General features: G+C 46.8%; 1 protein-coding gene across 1 annotated transcript; it reads right to left on the reverse strand.

Annotated features, from left to right (window-relative positions):
* Positions 1 to 288: 288 nt before the first annotated feature.
* Ddx25 (DEAD-box helicase 25) lies at positions 289 to 18,022 on the reverse strand. The gene is made up of 12 exons (XM_028776194.1): positions 17,896 to 18,022; positions 17,271 to 17,337; positions 16,973 to 17,017; positions 16,367 to 16,502; positions 13,982 to 14,074; positions 13,770 to 13,872; positions 12,230 to 12,344; positions 10,754 to 10,931; positions 5,139 to 5,376; positions 4,089 to 4,251; positions 1,800 to 1,988; positions 289 to 491 (listed from the first exon to the last, which is right to left on the reverse strand). The coding sequence occupies exons 1-12, from the start codon at positions 17,956 to 17,958 to the stop codon at positions 430 to 432; spliced, it is 1,452 nt and encodes a 483-aa protein (XP_028632027.1). The 5' UTR covers positions 17,959 to 18,022; the 3' UTR covers positions 289 to 429.
* Between the last annotated feature and the right edge of the window lie 382 nt (positions 18,023 to 18,404).

Below are 18,404 nucleotides of genomic sequence, written 5' to 3' on the forward strand. Positions count from 1 at the left end.
AGGGAAATGAATACTCAGAGAGAGCAGTCTGCGAGTGAGGCCTGAAAATGGACTGCTTTTCCATTTATCCTGCCAGCTGAAATTCTAAAAATTAGTGACATTCTACTGCCCCCTTGTGGCCAAGTTCATAAACAGGCACAATCTGCACAGTGTCTAGACTGGACAGCCCTGTGAGCAGCACAGGGAACATCGCTGCCTAGAAACAGGTTAGAAGAAATCCTGCACTCTCATTTAAAAGGATCCCATGGTTCAAATCAATTTAGTTTCCAACAGCCCTCAGGTCTCGGGTGAAGAGAGCATGGCGTTTATTTGTTATCTGTGACAGTTTCACCTTGACAGAGCCTTAACATAGAAAAGTATCTTCAAACTCTGCTGAAACATTCTCACGTAATCTAGGACAGCCCACAAACAACAAAGGTCCCTCTCTCTTCAATATTCGATCTTCTCAATCTCATCCATGTCTTCTGGGTCGAGCTGCTTAATATTGCTATCTGGAAGAATGAAAGGGAAAGGAACCAGCGTCATCCTAGGTCCTAAGTGGACGTTCATTCTGGCCAGCGGTAAGTTTCTGAAGAGAGTGGCACCTTTGAAAATTCAATCTTAAGCAGGGTGTGGTGGTGCACGTCTTTAATTCCAGCACTGAGGAGGCAGAGGCAGGTAGATCTCTGTGAGTTTTATCTGGTCTACACAGAGTGAGTTCCAGGACAGCCTGGGCTACACAGAGAAACCCCATCTAAGAAAAAAAAGGGGGGGCCTCCTGTGAATTTTGTATAGAAAGTCCGAGATAAGTAAGGGACACTCACCAAATAGCTAACCCACATAAACTAACACAGCATCAAGTGGACTGGGTCTGGCATGTACGTATCTTGACACCTTGCACAAAAGACAGGCTCAGTGGGAAACGCTAGGGAGGCCCAAGCGTCACTATAGTGATGACCCAAGAGCCCAGCACTGCAGGAGCGGCCTTCACGGGTGCTTCTCACTCTACCACCCAGGTAGCTTAAGATGGGGTGCCTAGGCAGCTCTTTGAAGAGTCAGTGGGATATGCAGCAGTCAGCCTGAAAACCTTTACAAATTCCATTCCAAATGTTCTGTGAGTCCACTGCTTCCAACAAAGTTCCATCCGAGAAGACGGCACCTAATGCCTCTCTGCCATGCTCCCCGCCTACATCTGTGCTCTCCTGGGTGGAGGTAATTTTTTGTTTGTTTTCTTTCAATGCAGAGTCTCACTTTGTAGCTCTGCCTGTCTTTAAACTCACAGAGATCCCCTGCCTCTGCCTCTTGAGTGCCCTCATTAAAAGCATGCGCCTCTCCACTTGGCTTTTGGAAACTCGTGTAAGAGAGGAGGCAGAGCTATCGGGTGGGGAAAGCCTTGAGGTTCTCATGAGTGGAATTTGCCAGTTGGGGGCCCCAGCAGACTAACTAAGCCTGCTTGTTTAGGTGTGGGGCTGGAAAAGGGTTGCAGAGCTCAGAAGTCAGGCCTGTCCTGCCCAAGGTGGTGAGACAAGAGGAGGGGAAACTGTAAACAAAAGAGGAAGCTGGGACACAACAAATCCTATTTTGTGGTACCACTCACTCTACGGGCATGAAAGTCTACAGATTGCAGAACGATTTTCTGTGACTTCTACTTGACACTTCTATTTAACAAGCATAAAGGAACTGTGTAGCCACTTGGCCTGTGTTATGACTCTCATCCTATGAATGAGAAACTTTTCCCACATGGCCTCTGCTTCACACAACCCCTCACTGTCCACACGGCCTCTAAGCTCCTACCCAGAATGTGGAAGCCTGCTACTTACTGAAGTGGTCTTGTATTTTCATAAGCAGGGGCAACTTGTCCACTTCAATCATGTTGAAGGCGAGACCTTTTTTCCCAAAGCGTCCTGTCCGCCCTATACGGTGGAGGTAGGTCTCGTAGTCTGGCTCTTCTGACTGGTTTACAGGGAGGTCAAAGTTCACAACGATGGTGACCTGCTTCACATCAATTCCTAGGAGAAGAAAGACACTGTAGCACCTTGCAGTATTTTCTTCAGGACAAATCCACCAAGAACTGTATTTGCCAAAGGAATTAATTCTTGCTTGTGGAAAAAAACCTGGAAATTAAAACTGGTTTTATGTCATAAAATATGTCAGTTTGTTTACACACGGTGATGTCTGTGATGCTGGTAAGACTGCTAATGAAGGCTAATTCTACAGAAATATAAATAAGTACAAAGCACGTATTACGTATACGTGAGTGGGACAGGGGAGAGAGAGGGGAGCCCTCACCAAGCCTATAGGGCCAAGCTCCTCCCTACTTCAGTGGGGCTAAGCCACAGGTCCAGGGTCTTCTTACCCATTACAGGGTACAGCTCCACTCCCTTCCATGGCTACGTTCCCGTCAGGTCTTTTATCTATTTTTTAAATCTCTTGCCTCAACTGTTACAATGTCCAGAATGTTTTCTCCTCTATCTCTTCTCCCGCTCTTCTAAACATCTCACAGGATGGTCACCACAGCTAAGGCCAGGCCACTTGTGCTCAGGGCCTAGGTTACAAGTCCCTCACACCCTCAAACCATCACCGGGCTCACTTCTTCATGTTCAATTCCAGTTTCAAGGGCTAGTCATTTTCCTACCAATTGAACTTTTCTCCTGGCTAGTGACGTGGCTCAGTGGTCAAGTGCCCACCTAGCAAGCACAAGGCCCTGGGTTTGATCCCCAGCATAAAGACAAACCAAACCAAACCAAACCAAACCAAACCAAACCAAACCAAACCAAACCAAACCAACCAACCAACCAACCAACCAACCAACCAACCAACAAAAAACCCCAACAAAATAATAAAAAAACCCAAAACAAAGAGACAAACAAAAAAAACCCTGAACTGTTTTCCTCCCTCTAATACCAATCCACCTAGTGCTGCCTAGGAGACTTCCTTGCGATCAGGGCCTTCCATCTGTCCTCTCTACTCTGAGCTTTCACTCCCCCCACCCCCTTTATCCTAGGGCCTGAGATTGTTCTATCCAGAAAGGAAGCTATGAAACATTATATAGCCATTCACATTTAAATTAGCCAAATTAAAAAAAAATCCAGTTCCTCAGTCACACTATGATTGTTTCAAGTAGTCAGGAGCGGATACAGTTAGCAGTCACCATCTGGACAGTCCCTTTGGAGAGCCCAGGCAAGAAGTCCAGCCACGGGTCATGGGATTCACCCTTTTTCAGGCAGGCTTTGCTTCCAAAGGTCAAAGGCTGAACCCACTGAATACAGCAGTCCCTCCATTCTGCTTCCTAAACTCCCAGTGACCTAGAGAACATGGTTTGAGTATAGGGTCCAGGCAAGGCCGTGGGAAGGATGAAGAAACAGCCTGTCTCCTTTCTTAGCACTCACCAACCCACAGCTGTAGCTTTAAAACTTAAAACCCCGAGATACACCTGAGACACTAATAATGTTGACATTATCAATGAACGGCAAAAGAAAACCATGTGGAGACACTATCCATGTTCCTGTGAATCGATGAAACGGGGAACTGACAGGCTGAGTGAGTGACAGGGACACGGGACAACTGCTATGGGAGGGCACAGTGGCTGAGACAAAGTCAAGAGCTGTGCAGTTTCTTAGAAGGCTGTCCCATTGCAGGGACATTGCTGACCTAAGAGAAAAGAAAGCATGCGGACACAGGACCTACACATAAATTTCTATTACACACGTGTTCAGTTAGCACCTAGCTGCAAGCAACTCCAATAGCCAAACAGTCAACTGGGAAATGACTGAACAATCAATGGAAGAGCATTCCCAATGAAAAGGAACAGGTAGCCAGCGAAGCTGGGCGAGTTCAGCAGCAGCATGTCAGGTAAAGAAGTCAGAGACTAAGGATGTACACTGGCTCAACTTAGGTGGCAGTCTGGAAGAAACAAAAGTACACACTGAAATCTCATCGGCAGTTGCCAGAGGCTATGCCCTGGGAGGAGGCTGACTGCAGAGAACGGTCAGGCAACGTTGCGAGGCTGCAGGGTGCTGATTACAGCGGTGGTCACGTGACTGTGCATGCCAGTCAACTCTAGGGTGCATTGTGTATACACTGCACAGCAACACCCAACTGTGACATACCTCGAGCACAGACATTGGTCGTTATAAGAACCTTCTCTTTGCCGTCTCGGAACCTCTGAATGATGGAAGCTCGCTGCTCCACTGTGAGCTCTCCACTTAGCAGAGACACCTGGTGGCCGTCCTGCATCATCTCCACAGTCAGCCACTTGGCGTTCCGACGCGTCTATGAGAGAGAAGAGACCCCACGGGCTATCCCTGTCATGCTTGTGTGTGCAAGGTGAAAGCTAGGGAAGGAAGAATTTGGCTTCCTTCCTCCCTCAGCTTTCTAAGAAGTCTCAGCACGCAGCAGGGCATTCTCTGACTGCGTTTCTAAGTCATGTTCTCTTAAACACAGCCATGCTTTCACCTGCTCTTCCACAAGCGGATAACAAAACCAAGCCAACAAACAGTGCAAGCGTTCTTTGTAGGAGCCCTCTGTCTGATATCTTCATGTACACAATAAAACAGCTACCCAACTTCCGGATCCTGTTCCTCTTCCTCCTCCTCCTCCTCCTCCTCCTCATTTTTGTTAGATGAACCAAAAAGAAAACAATTCTAAAGCTAAGTATCTTGCCCAGTGTGTATGGCGATCCTGGAGCAGAGCTGACTTTGTTTTTATTCTACAAAGGATTTCAGTTCTGTCCACATGCCAGCAGATGCCAGTCTAGTGTGGGGCACATGCCTCAAAATCCTGCTCATGAGGCTTAGCATGTTCACGTGGTAGGAACAAAACCAAAACATACCAGCATGAAACATGTCAGCAAAAAGCAAAGCACAGTACCCCCCAAACCCACATAAAATAAACAATAGTGGGACGTCAGTATTAAGTAACACCCAGGAAACCTTAGGACAGGAGCGGGGCCTCTAAGAGGGACCTTACTTAACATCAACTTAAGGTCCTAGTCCACCTTCTCATTTCTAAGTTTTACCCTGAAAGATGTTCTAATCAGAGCTGTCTGAGGATTGAACTGAACACAGCGCCGGGCTAGAAAGCATTGATTAATAGGATAGTCTCCCACCCCCACTTGTGTGGACCTCTGTCTGCGGCAAGGACACAGGCAGCAGGCTTACCTGGCAGAAGATGATGGCTTGGCCAATGGTGATGCCACCATAGATGTTACAGAGGGCCTGGTATTTGTCTTTCCTGTTCTCGCACAACACATAATACTGCCGGATGTTGTTCAGGGTCAGCTCCTCTTTTCGCAACTTGATGACGTTGGGGTCAGGAATGATTCGTTCAGCAAACTGCCACACAGAGTCCTCAAAGGTTGCTGAGAAGAGGAGCATCTGGCATTCAGAGGGTAAAGCTCTGGAAGAGAGAAAGGAAGATGGCCGTCACCCAGCTAGCAGACGGTCGGTCGCTCTTCAGGCACGGCCATCGGCTGCTCTGTGCACACGTGTGGATAGGTCGTGCTGTAGGCTGTGCTCAGCTCCACCTTCACGCAAGATGTCATGCGTCCTGTCAACCCTCCTGGGTGTCAATCTCAGAGCAAAGCTTAGGTAACCATCCTGGAAGGTCAGCAGCCGTGCACGTCAATCTCCTCCCTGCTGTCAGACTCAGCAATCTCACACTGGAGATACATCTAAACGGAATGAAATGAACCACTTATTTAATTGTTTTAACCAAACAAGAGGAAAATGGCATGGGGGGTGTTGAGCACCCAACATAAATACCCTACTCATTATACAGTAGAAAGTAAAAGGAGCCCTGCCCCCCTTGACTCTCAAAGCCTTTTACTCCACGCCGGACCCCACTAACTTACTGGTTACAAGGTGGCTAGAGGGAGTCTCCCTTGACCTCTGGCCATAAGAACAGTTGGATGCCTTACATGGAGGCAGCTAAGCACACACTACCAGGAGCCTCCTGCAGAGGTTCCAGAGGTGGCACTCCGAGCCTTAATGGTAGGTGGAGATAAATCACGTGGCTGGAGGGAAAACATGCCTACTTCCTGGCAGCCTCTTCCCAACCCAGACTGTCAGCAGCCAAGTTTTACCTCCTGGAAGGGAATCAGATGTCACATAGTTCTATGTCCTTATGACAAGCAACCTAGAGTAAAGCGTCCAAGTTAGGCGTACGCTGAGCCGTCTACTGGAATTTTAGTCCCTCAGATAGTGAAAGAGTAGGCGAGTACTGCCAGATAGGGAGAAGAAAGTGCCACCTTTTGTGAAATACAGATGCAGCGAACAAACCAAACAGGAGAGCCGGCCAATTCAGAGATGATGTTAAAAACGGGGCCTGGGGGGTGGGCAGGCCAAACCCAAACAGCCACAACACTATCCTGCAAAAATACTGAAATTAGTAGAAAGAGAAGGTGGGTGTTGTATCTGTAACACAAGAAAAGGAAATAACGGGAAAGGAACAACCAGAAAACACCACCAAGTAGGATCCAGACAGGAAAAAGAAGGCTAAAGACCCTCATTTAAGCCATTTAACTCCAGACAGAAGGAAATGCATAACAAAACACAGATTAACACAGGCCCTGCATGCACGAAGAGTTTAGGACAGGGATGTAAGAGGCCTGGTAGAGGCAGACTTCTAAGATCAGGGGGAGAGAGAGGCAGTGCTTCTGGATTTCTAACACTGGCTTCCTCGAGAGCCCAGTGCTGGGGTGAAGCCCAGTCGCTCAGCCACCTCAGCCCAGCTCCCAAATGAGCATGCGTTACTTTGCTGTCCCTGGGATGGACCTCCACGACATGGAGTAGCTGTTAACTCAGGGTTACAGCTTCTTCAACTGTGGGCTGTGGCCCCATCTGGGCTTGTGTGTGACTGAAGGTGGGGGTTGTGACATAGTCTGCAGTTCAGTAAAAGGTATGAATGGCCAATGACCAACAATTAATTCGGAATCAAACATGCAACGAACCCTAAGGGGTTTCTAGCAGAGCCTGCCTGGGTGGCACAGTGTGACTTCATTGTCGTCCTGTTTCCGAGCACGTAGAATGTGCAGTTTGTGCTGTGTGTGGCACTGAAGCCATAAAAACGCCAACAAATGCTACTTGAGATGCCCGGCCCGAACTGGCCACCACTGTATGCATATGCGCTTCCTACAGAGCTTTCTGCTCTTATAGGAACGCCCCTTAGCACGCTCTTATCAAATTAGTGTGTTGTAATTTGATTTTAAAACTGCTGAGTTGCTGATGTGAATTTCATAAAAAATCATTCTAAGCAATTTCCAAAATGGTATGAGACACCTTCCTGCTATTTGTATTACATACTTATGCAAAGTGGTATTCCTAGCACTGACAAGTAAAAAAAAAAAAAATCAATCAATTCCAGAAAATATTGAACATATTCTGTTGCAGACAAGATTGAATTCCTGATATAAAGATAGGAGGCAAGTCTATCTCATCATTATATAAATTGTCTCATATGCATACTAACAAACTTTTAAAATAAATCTGTTTATGATTCATTTTCAGTAAATACTTGATATGCATACTTATGCCATGTACCTAAATATCTGGGGGTCATGCAAAAATTTCTTCGGTGAAAACAAGTCCCACGTAGAGAAAGTCTAAGACTTGGTTCAAACTCTAAGTGGGATATCTCCATCAAGCCCTTCAGCTCAGAGATCAGAGAGCATTACAAAAGAGGACGCAGAAAGTGTATAAAGCCAAAGGGGACGGAGGACACCAGGAGAACAAAGTCCTCTTGAGCAAGGCTTATATGCGCTCACAGAGACTGAAGTGGCAAGCACACAGCTAACACGGGTCTCCACCAACTCCTCTGTGCACATATTACAGCTTTGAGCTTAGCCTTTTTATGGGTGTCTTAAGTGAGTGAACAAGTGGATATCTGACTTTTGTGCCTGCCCTCAGGACTCTTTCCCTTCTGTTGGGTTGCCTTGTCCAGCCTCGATGTGATGGGTTTTACTTTATCCTATTGCATTTTATTTTGTCCTGTTTAGTTGTTCTCTCTTTCCTAATGAGACAGAAAGGGAGTAGATTGGGAGGAGAGGAGGAACTGGGAAGAGGAGAGGGAGGGAAAACTGTCATCAGGATAGATTGTATAAGAAAACAATCTATTGGCCGGGCGGTGGTGGCGCACGCCTTTAATCCCAGCACTTGGGAGGCAGAGGCAGGTGGATTTCTGAGTTCAAGAGTTCGAGGCTAGCCTGGTCTACAGAGTGAGTTCCAGGACAGCCAGGGCTACACAGAGAAACCCTGTCTCCAAAAACCAAAAACCAAAAAAAAAAAAAAAAAAAAAACAAAAAAGAAAACAATCTATTTTCAATAAAAAGGTCTAAATAAAATGTCCTTCGAGTAGATGAATGCAGAAGTTCTGGTAATTGATGACACTGGTCTTTCGTTGTGAAAGCTGACTCTTTCAAATCTATACTGATCAATTAAGACCACACTTCAGACATGCATATCTCATGCATATCCTAGCAACAAACACATGCCTATGTCAAGCATGTTGGTTCATGCCTGTAATCTTAGCTTTTAGGAGGCTGAGGTAGGACTGCCATGAGTCTGAAGGACAAGCTGAACTATACAGTTAGTCCTGATTAGCCTGGGCTACAAAGAGTCTCTCTCAACACTCCCCCCCCCCACCCCCCAGACACAGACACAGACACACACAGAGAGAGAGAGAGAGAGAGAGAGGTTAAAAATGGAGATATCTATGAAATTCTCATAAAGCAAAATAAAAAAAAATAGGTTTCTTCGTATCTTATCCAAATATAAACTAACAGTAGATATAAAGTCTAGCAAATTCTATGTATCCCATAAACTACTTATCTAAACAAAACAGAATGGTGCCAACAGCTCCAAGTCTTGCAGACTTTGCAACTGAGATCTTACAAAGCCGGTAATACCTGGCCCACAGCACTGAGCCTTTCATTATCAAAGTCTCTGGCCACATTTCAGTTTCCAGTTTGTACTCTGTAAGATCTCTAGCTATGAAGACATGTGCTCATATGATGACTGTTGTTGCTGGTGGCGCTGGGAGGATGTACAGGGAATGGAAAAGCATGGCGACACAGAGAATGAGAACCGAGAGCGGAATGTCAGGAGACAGAAATGGCTCTAGTAACACTCGTACAATGAGTTCCACTTTAAATACTCCTCGTCTGTGTTGGCTGTGGCCTACAGTTGGTTCTCTCAGCAGTTTGTCATTTTAGGAAAAGAAACAACTCAGAGAACTTCCAAAACTTGCAGGCACAAGTTCTGAAAATGAAGGGTCAACAAACGTTAGTGAGAAATCACAGGACATGGAGGAATCAGGGTACCCCAAGAGTGGAGGGAGCAGGGGACCCCAAGAGTGGAGGGAGCAGGGGACCCCAAGAGTGGAGGGAGCAGGGGACCCCAAGAGTGGAGGAAGCAGGGGACCCCAAGAGTGGAAGGAGCAGGGGACCCCAAGAGTGGAGGAAGCAGGGAACCCCAACAGTCGGCTAAAAAACTCAAATCTGGGAGAGCAGGGTGACATGAAACCTCTCAGTCACAGAAGTGGAAGCTAACAGTATTGCCTGCATAGAAAATAACCGAGAAAAAAATTTTTCGTTTTCAACACTGGATGGGGAAAAGGAAAAGGGGAAACAGTTTAATTATATTATAGTATAATTATAAATACTGTAACTATAAGAGAAATTAAAATCATAAACATAATAATCCATGAATTGACTACATGAAGATAGCATTTGGTATAATGAAATGGTCAGGGAAAAGCTAAAGATCCCTACCCGGGGATAATGCATGGGAAAGGCAGTAGTCAACTGTAGAGGGAAAGCGTGTAATAAACACAAAATGATAACACTGCACTGCTTGGCCCAGAAGTGAACAGCGTGTGTATGTGTGTGTGCGTGCATGTGTGTATATGTATGCATGCGAGTGCGTATGTGTGTGTGTTGGGGTGTGTGTGTGTGTGCACACGTGCATGTGTACCCAGAATGATGTGACCAGTGTCTGTCCAACCAAACTCTTAAGATTTAAGCACCGAGAGGAGACAGAGGGACTGGGCAAAGGCAGAGTTTAAAAGAACTCAGGCCTACTTTCTATACTGGGACATGAGGGAACAGTGATGTGAGCATATTATTTAAGAGATGAAAGCCAGCATCAGAAAAGACAGGCGTGTTCTTGGGAATGGGCAGGGCAGGGGATTACCCTTCTTCAGTGTAAGCCTTTCATTACTACTGAATTTAACATTGAGTAAACACTAATTTAGAAAAAAAAGAACCATGCAGACTGCTAACTTCCCTTCCCAAGTCCCCATTCAGTGAGTGTGAGGAGGGACCCAGAAAGGTGATATCTGAAGCCCTTCAGATGATTTGAATAGAGAAACCTGGGGAACTGGTAAGGTTTACTCACAGATTAGAGGCAGAGTCAGGCCTAGACCTGCCCCAACAGCACTGTGTTTCTAGTCTACCCCATGAGCCATTACGTGGCCCCAAGGCAGCCTTCAGCAGATCCCTTCAGGATCCTGCCTAGGATAGAAAACATGATTGGCAAAGCCTGGTGCGACTCAGGACACTCACTTCATCTGGAAGCCTGCTCTGCAAAAGTCAATCCAGGAAGCAGGCATCACAGTAGTCTGAAGGCTCCCTGAGCTGGCCAAAGACAAGACTACACACAGTCAATTTGGAGGTGAGGATGGCAGGAAGTGAAGCGGGGAAAGTAAGCAGGAAGGGTGGACATACGCAATCCATCGTTTGGTCTGGAAATCCGGGAGGAGAGGATGGATGTGAAATTACCTTTGGATACGGATGCTCTGATCGGAGAATCCTTGGGTATCAATCATCACATCTGCTTCATCCAGGACAAACACACGGATCTTCGTCAAATCAATCAGTTTTCGCTTGAAACACCAATCTAGGACAGTCCCAGGAGTACCGATGATAATCTGTTTGGTGACTTCAGTGCCCCTCGGAACTGTGGAGACAAGGGTTTTAAGTCTCCTGTAGCTATAAACAGACCCACTCACTCTAACGGTGCACAAGCCAGGGCGACAAGCCAGGGTGACAGGGAATATTTCTTGGTGACAAGAACATAGTACAGTATCATTTTTCAAGTGCAAACCCCGAGGGTCATGGGTGTATTTAGATTTTGCAGAATTTTAGGATGGATCCTAGAGTACTAAGTTTATGGCAATAATAGCCTTATATATTTGATTGTACTTTCTGTGCTCTTTAGAAAACTATGCTTGGATAAACTGGCTATCGTGGCATCCTATGGCCCAGCTACTCAGGAGGCTGAAGTGACGTGATCTTGCTCACATAAGTTCAAGACCAGACTGGGCAACACAGTGAGACACTGTCTAAAACCAACCAACCAATCAACCAACCAATCAACCAACCAACCACCCACCAAAACAAAGCAAGCAAACAAAATCCCATCCAGAGTTTCTATTGGCCCATGGAAACAATGGCACGGCTGTGGTGAAACTGTTGAGGCTTGGGAGCACAGGCAGGGAATGCCAGCTTCTCTGGAGACTGGCAGGAAGGGTGAAGCTCAGGACCAGCCTGCTACTACATGAGCTGAGAGCCCAGCCTCAGTTACAGGAGCCATACACTGAGTGGGATCCGTGAAGAATGGGAGCACTCACCTACCAGGCACACCTAGTGCGTGTCGCCTTCACCCCACCCCCAAACAGCACAAAACCCTCCAAACTGCAAAGCTCTTCTGAATGGGAAACAACCAAGATACTCAGTAATAGGCCAGATGTGAAAACCATGGGGTCCTGTGAAGCTACTCGGACGATGGTGTGACATGCTGCCAGTGTGTGAGCTCTCGATGGAACACATGTGCAGAGAAATATCTACAAGAGTTCAAAGAAGAGCGAAGACTGGCCTTCTGTCTTTCTCTGGAGGGCAAACTCCCCCGAACCTATTCTCCCTGTCCTTTAAAGTTTCATTTTTCCGTGATAAGCGTGTAAGACTCTAATGGAAAAAAAAATCCCCAAATAAAACTTGTTTGGCACAACATTGCCATGTCTCAAAAAGTAGAATACATATAAAAAAAAGACATCTTTTTACAAGATGGGGAAATAATGTACTGTTTGCTGTGTCCTCATTAGATTCCAGGGCTGTGCCAGTGCTTAAGTCTGGACCACTTCATTTACTAATATTTCCCCCACTTTAGAGACGAGAAGGCAGAGAAGTTACAAACAGCCTCGTTAGGTGTGAAGCCAGGGCTTAACAGATAGCCAAGACAGGCGGACTGGTACATACTTCGGTTTCCTCGAATGGCGTACATCACTTCAACATCCACACAGAATTTCCCCATCCTTTCAACCACACGGCCGGTCTGCAGAGCCAGTTCATAGGTAGGAGCCAGGCAGAGGCACTGTGAGACAGAAGGGGGGTTGGAGGAAGGTTCATACAAGCCGCTGTATGACATCAATCAAATGTTGTACAGGAGGAGGCATACAAATGACACTGAACGGAACGTTTTCATCTGAATATAATTTGGCAGTCTGAGAGAGATGGGAGGCTCTGAAGGACTAAGAAGTAGTTACTTTACTTAGGGCTATATAGAAGCACGAGTTACTGCTCACTGTGTTTTGATGGAGAAAGGGAAACAGGGAGCTGGGATGGGAGGAAGGCAAGATAAATCACGGCTGGTACAATACTCATCACTTCTTGCTTGCTCTGAAGAGTCTGCCTGCTTCCAGCATGCTCTGCTTAAACCACATTATGAACATATGATCCTGCTAGAGTGATCTCCCTGCTCCCGTGGGCTAGGCCATCTCCTGTAGAAGTGGTGATTACTGAAAGAAGATGCTGATGGAAGAAAGTCGTGCTAGTTAATGTGTCATGTGCAGGATCTGTGGTAGGAAGGGCCACTACAAAGGCGCTAAAAATAGTTTTCACACATTTTCAACACGTGGGCTCCAGCATGGCTCTCTTGCATAGTTCTGATCCATACCACACTTTAAATATAAATCTCAGTAGCCTTATCTGGAAAGTGCACTTGCTGTGCTTGGCCTCCACCATATGCATCTACAGTTTATGGGAGTTTAGAAGCATTTTGAGAAGGGCTTTGTGTGTGTGTGTGTCATGTGGGAAATCAGCCTGTGAAAGAACCTGACGAGTGCCCTTTGGAGGAAACAGGGAATGAGTACCAGATTGTTTTTGTGAAAAGAAATGAGGCCAGGAGAACGGTGAGCTGGGTGCCTTGACCAGCCACTCTGTGTGACCTCAGGAAGGCACTTTTCTCCCCAAGAGCCTCTGATAAAGGAGTGGGGTGCACGGGATGCCCTTCTTGCCCTGGAACTGAGCAGCTATCATCACTGTATGCTTACTTCTCCCAAACACAGCACTGAAAATGTGTCTTCTCTGAATCCACATGCTGACCTTACGAGACGAGCATTCACTCACTCATTCATTCGTCACTCGATGCTTAATGAGTCATTTCTACAATGCTGGCACTCTGCTGGGTGTGAGCAGTCACGTGTGACAATATCAAGGGTGAGCCAGGGCTTTGGAGTGCTGTCTTTACAGAGAGGAAACAGACTGGGAGGTCTGCTAACTTGCCCCCTGACGCTCAGCCAAGGTGGCCGGCGGTGGCAAGGCTGGAATTGGAGACACCTGGGACCCTGGCCAGTGCTGGGTGCCACTACCAATATCCTACCCAATGCTCTAGGATTTTACGAAGGAAGGCCAATTCTACACTTCACTGAAGTAACCATATATTTGCAGAAGGACTAGGCGTTGCTGAAACATGGCTGCCACGGCGGTTACAATCATTTCCACCGTAGCCCTCGCTTACCTGTGGAAACAATTCCAAGGCATTCACTCTGCTTAGCATCGCTAAGACAAAGGCAGCGGTTTTTCCTGTGCCCGACTGGCTCTGTGCTATGAGGTTCTGGGGACTGTGAAAAGAGAGAAGACGACTGGGCATAAACGGAACACGAGATCCTGGGTGTAAACGGAAGAAACCTCAAACAGCCAACTTGAAAGACCACGACCCTGTGAACTCACGGGTGTGCGAGCATCATGGGGAGGGCCATCTCTTGGATTTTGGATGGTCGGTTGAATCCCATTGCATAAATCCCTTTTAGTAACTCTTCTTTTCTGTAAAAGACAGACAGACAGACAGACAGACAAGATTAATTCTCAAACGTGCAAAGCCTCTGCTGGTCAGTAGCTTCATTGATCTGTGTACCGGCAGCCTTCAGAAATGCATACTTGAGTGGTGCACTTCTGAGGTGCCACTCAGCACTTTGCAACTGAGCACCGTCACTTTTCTGTGATACAGTGCCTGAGGCTTAAGAAGGATTTATTTTAGCTGGCGGTTTAAGAAGGGGTAAAGTCCGTTCCGGTGGGGAGAGCATGTTGGTGAGGGTGTAAGGTTGCTGGTCTCGCTGTGCCTGTGGTCAGAAAACAGAGAGCGACTCCTAATGATGCCCAGCTGGCTTTCGCCTCTCCTGTGTTTTACTCAGTCAGAGCCGCCAGCCCGTGACAGTACCAGCCACATGCAGGCTGCTCTTTCCTCCTCACCTGAACCTCACTGCAAACACCTCAGACACATACCCAGATGTGTGTGACCTGGGTCCTTCCAAATCCAGTCAAGCTGGCAATCAAGATTAACATTCTTTAAGCATTGAGAGTAATACTTAGAAATACATTATTTATACGTCAGCTCTATCCCAGACTATATACGGTCACGCCTCTAAGTTGGGCTACTGGAATAATAAGCTAGGCTAGAAGCCTAGGTTAAGGGAAGGAGTAACGGCCTGAAGCTAAACGTTGTGTTAAGGAGATAGTTGTGGAGGGGCGGGGGAAGGATTCATCTGATAAAAGGAACATATCCACTTACTGCAAGTGCTATTTTCCCATAAAACTGGGAAACCAAGTGGAATTTATGGTTTAATTCCTTTTCATGAATGATAGAAATTTTTAGAAAGGAAAAAGATGATTGAGGTGACCCTTATCATTTGACTCAGTATCCTATAATCCCATATTGCTGATGCAGGGACTTTAAATGCATCTTTCCTGTACTCCTCTGCAAAATGTCTGAATGAGAACAGGTCAAATGGGCTGGAACGTTTCTGTTTCTCTCTCTCTCTCTCTCTCTCTCTCTCTCTCTCTCTCTGTCTCTCTCTCTGTCTCTCTCTCTGTCTCTCTCTCTGTCTCTGTCTCTCTCTCTGTCTCTCTGTCTCTCTGTCTCTCTCTCTGTCTCTCTCTGTCTCTCTCTCTCTCTCTCTCTCTCTCTCTCTCTCTCTCTCTCTCTCTCTCCTTTCCAGTCTGGCTGTCCTGAAACTGTCTCTGTAGACCTGGCTGGCCTCGAACTCACAGAAATCACCTCCTTTTGCCTCCCAAGTGCTGGATTTAAAGGAACGCGCCGCCAATGCCTGGCTGCATTTTTTGGTGCGTTACTTGGTGGATGACAAACGTGGATTAAACGTGGCAGCCACGTTTTAATCGTAGGCTTCTCTATCACTTAGAAAATGTCTGGGCATCGGGATATTGGACATTTTCCTTTATGTAAGTTCATATGTTACTGTGTCCTTCTCTTCGAAACCATACATTTGGGTATTCCTGATTGAGAACCTGGCAACAAAGGCCAAACAAGAATCAGAAATCCAACATTCTATAATCAACGAAGACATCTTCCAGACCCATAAACCATTTCTCTACTACAAAGTAAAACCGTGTGCTAAGTAAGTATAAGTGACACTGAGCTACAGCCAAGTCCCGAGGTGAGTGCTCCAGCTGCTGTTCAACCACAGGCTCTTAATTCAAGCAATGGGCCCCCCCCCCAGGCATGGGCAAAAGTTGCCTTTTGGGTAGTTGGCCAAGCAGCTACCTAATCAGGTCCATTCTGCCTATGTACACATAGCCTGGTTTGGCCTCACATACCTGATGCCTATTTATTATTATTAATTATTATTATTATTATTATTACTGGTTAGAATATATTTTCTTCATGGCAGTTTTAACCCTAGGGGATGAAAATTCATTTGAGAAAGTTACTCATTTTAGTACCATTCTAAATAAAGTATGGTTAGAAGAGCAAAACCTTCTAACTTTTTAAGAAGTGCTAAGGGGATAATGTTCAAGTCATCAACGCCCGTGTCTGGATTCTGATATGGAGAGTGACACCAAGCACGGCTGTGCTTGGCTTAGGTATCCCCAACTCCTGCAGGATTAAAATATTTTCTACCAAAAAGGTGCCCAGGTTGCTAGGCAACTTAGGTATCCAAGTATTCCCTGAGGTAGTTGCATGTAAGTCATAGGATCTCCTTTAATACAGCGTACTAGGAAGGGAAGGTGATGCTGACGGCTTTTAGTAAACTAGCATAGTAGCTCATTGATAACTTGCTAGCATAAGCATCCGTATATGTTAAAAGTTAAGATACTCACAGCCGAAGCTCTTCAAATGTTTTCACCGAGTAGAGCGGAGAGCTGGGATCCTTCTGTAAGACTTCTACTCGGTGGCTGGATTCTACTAAGGACTGACGGATTAACTTGTTTAAGAGTGAATTGGCTGCCAAATCCACTGAAAGAAGCAAAACCAAAAGCGGGCATCAAACCACCTGAATGACACCTAATTGTTATCTTCTCCTGAGTAGCAGTATACGTAAACCAGCTGCAACTTATTTCTCATCTTCCTTACGAAAGAAAGCCCTAGAAGGAAAGCCGTTAACACTGGGAATCCTCTCTTTTTACAGAGATCCAGTTTCTTACGCTCTGTTGTACCAACCCTTGACCTCATGCAAAGCAACATCTAATGGCAATGTCTTCCTTGCCAAACTGAAAATTCTTAATGTACACCTTGCGATTTTCATTTCAATGTAGTCTAAGAAAGTACACCCCCTCCTAATTTAGTTTTTTTTTTTTCTGATAGTATTCATTCAAAAATAAAACAAAGGTAGTGCTTTCCCAAGGAAATCCTATTAACACCGTCAAAGCGATGATAAGCCAGGCAAGCAAAGCTAGTAGGTACATTCAACCGAACTTGTCTCCTACCTATGTCTTCTTCATCATCATCTTCTTCCGTGTTAAGAGAGCCGTCTGTGAGGGTAAAAGAGAAATAAGCAGCATAAAGGAAGATGTTGAGCAAAAATATACAATGCCCTCTTAGATCGTCTCACAGACTCTACAGTGTATGCAAACAGAGCCATCTCCTGGAAGAGTAAAGTGAGGTGACTGAGGAGATGGAGGATTTTCAGTGTAGAGGAAGGGAGCCAAAGCTATTTCCGCTGGAGGTACACGGGGGGAAAGGTGTTGAATTAAGCCAGTCTTGCTTTAGTCTAACAACACTCACCTATGTTTGGGACTGTGTTACTCCTAATACCACGAAGGTTCTTCCTGGGGTGGACGAGATTTGAAAACTATTGAAAGGCACAAATTTCAACCAAGGTTAGAAAGCAGGACTTCAAGCCGGAAGCATGGTGCTATTCTACAGCAGGGGCAGGGAAGCCCACCCCCAAATGCTTCCTTTTGCAATGTTAAGGATTAATGATTTCATTTTAGGAACCCGTGTTATTGTATGAATTCTCATATAATAGGACGGGAGTTCCCATAGTCTCTCTTTATAAGGGCTCTTAGTCTGAACATGAGCAGTATCTGGGTGATGGGTGGTTTACAACACCTCCAGGGAGAAGAAGGTGGCTATGAAGATGAAAAGCCTGTTAAATGGTCAAAACTATGACAGGAGAAAACTCAGTACAGCTGGCACTAGCTCTAGTTTCCTGGGGTCTCTGCCCTTTCAAATCAAAGGTCGGTCCTTTCTGTGAGTCTCCTTTTCTGTGGTCCTTCCAGCCCAGCCCCCCATCATTTGACACCCCACTCCACACGCCGGCGGGGCGCTCCCCTTCCCAGGGGACTTCCCTCGGGAGTTTCTGTTCTAGCCTCCGCCCCCGGGCCCTCCCCTGCTCAGCGGCAGTTACGTGGCTGTTGAGCCGCTCGCTCTCCGCCGCCCCGGCGTCGCCTCCCCAAAGTAACGACGCCATAGCTGCGGTCTCCGCTCTCGCCCCCGGCACGTGCTGCCACCCCCGCGCGGGGAAGCGCCGGCTCGGCTCAGTGGCCAATGGTCTGGCTCCGGGACCGGCGTCCGCCTCGAGACCACCCGTGGCGCGGCGCAGTGCGCAGGCGCGGGCCCGGCGCGGGGTGGGCGGAGGGAGAGAGGTGCGGGGCGCAGCTGTGCGGGATACCCGCGAGCTTTCCGTTTGGCCAGCCGGCCATCCGCACAGCAGAGGGAAAGTGGGCACGGAGGCGGTACACACACCGCGCTGCAGGCCCTCGTGCGGGTATCTCTCCCGACAGCCCCTCTTGGGCATCCCAAGGTGTGAGATTGCACAGTGGAGGGACAGATGGGCTTGACCAGAGGTTCGGAAAGAAAATAGAATTCAAGTGCGGACACGTCTCAGTCCTGGATCCCTGGGATGCGCCCACAGAA

This window comes from Grammomys surdaster, unplaced genomic scaffold (assembly GCF_004785775.1).
Source record: "Grammomys surdaster isolate TR1022 unplaced genomic scaffold, NIH_TR_1.0 266, whole genome shotgun sequence".
Classification (NCBI taxonomy): Eukaryota; Metazoa; Chordata; class Mammalia; order Rodentia; family Muridae; genus Grammomys; species Grammomys surdaster.

Bases quoted from the DNA above. Each gene is read 5' to 3' on its own strand.
- Ddx25 (XM_028776194.1), bottom strand. From the start codon at position 17,958: ATGGCGTCGTTACTTTGGGGAGGCGACGCCGGGGCGGCGGAGAGCGAG. The intron at 14,075-16,366 runs GTGAGTATCTTA...TGTCTTTTACAG, and splicing joins ACATTTGAAGAGCTTCGGCT to AAAAGAAGAGTTACTAAAAG. The intron at 12,345-13,769 runs GTAAGCGAGGGC...TCTGTCTCACAG, and splicing joins CCTTGGAATTGTTTCCACAG to TGCCTCTGCCTGGCTCCTAC.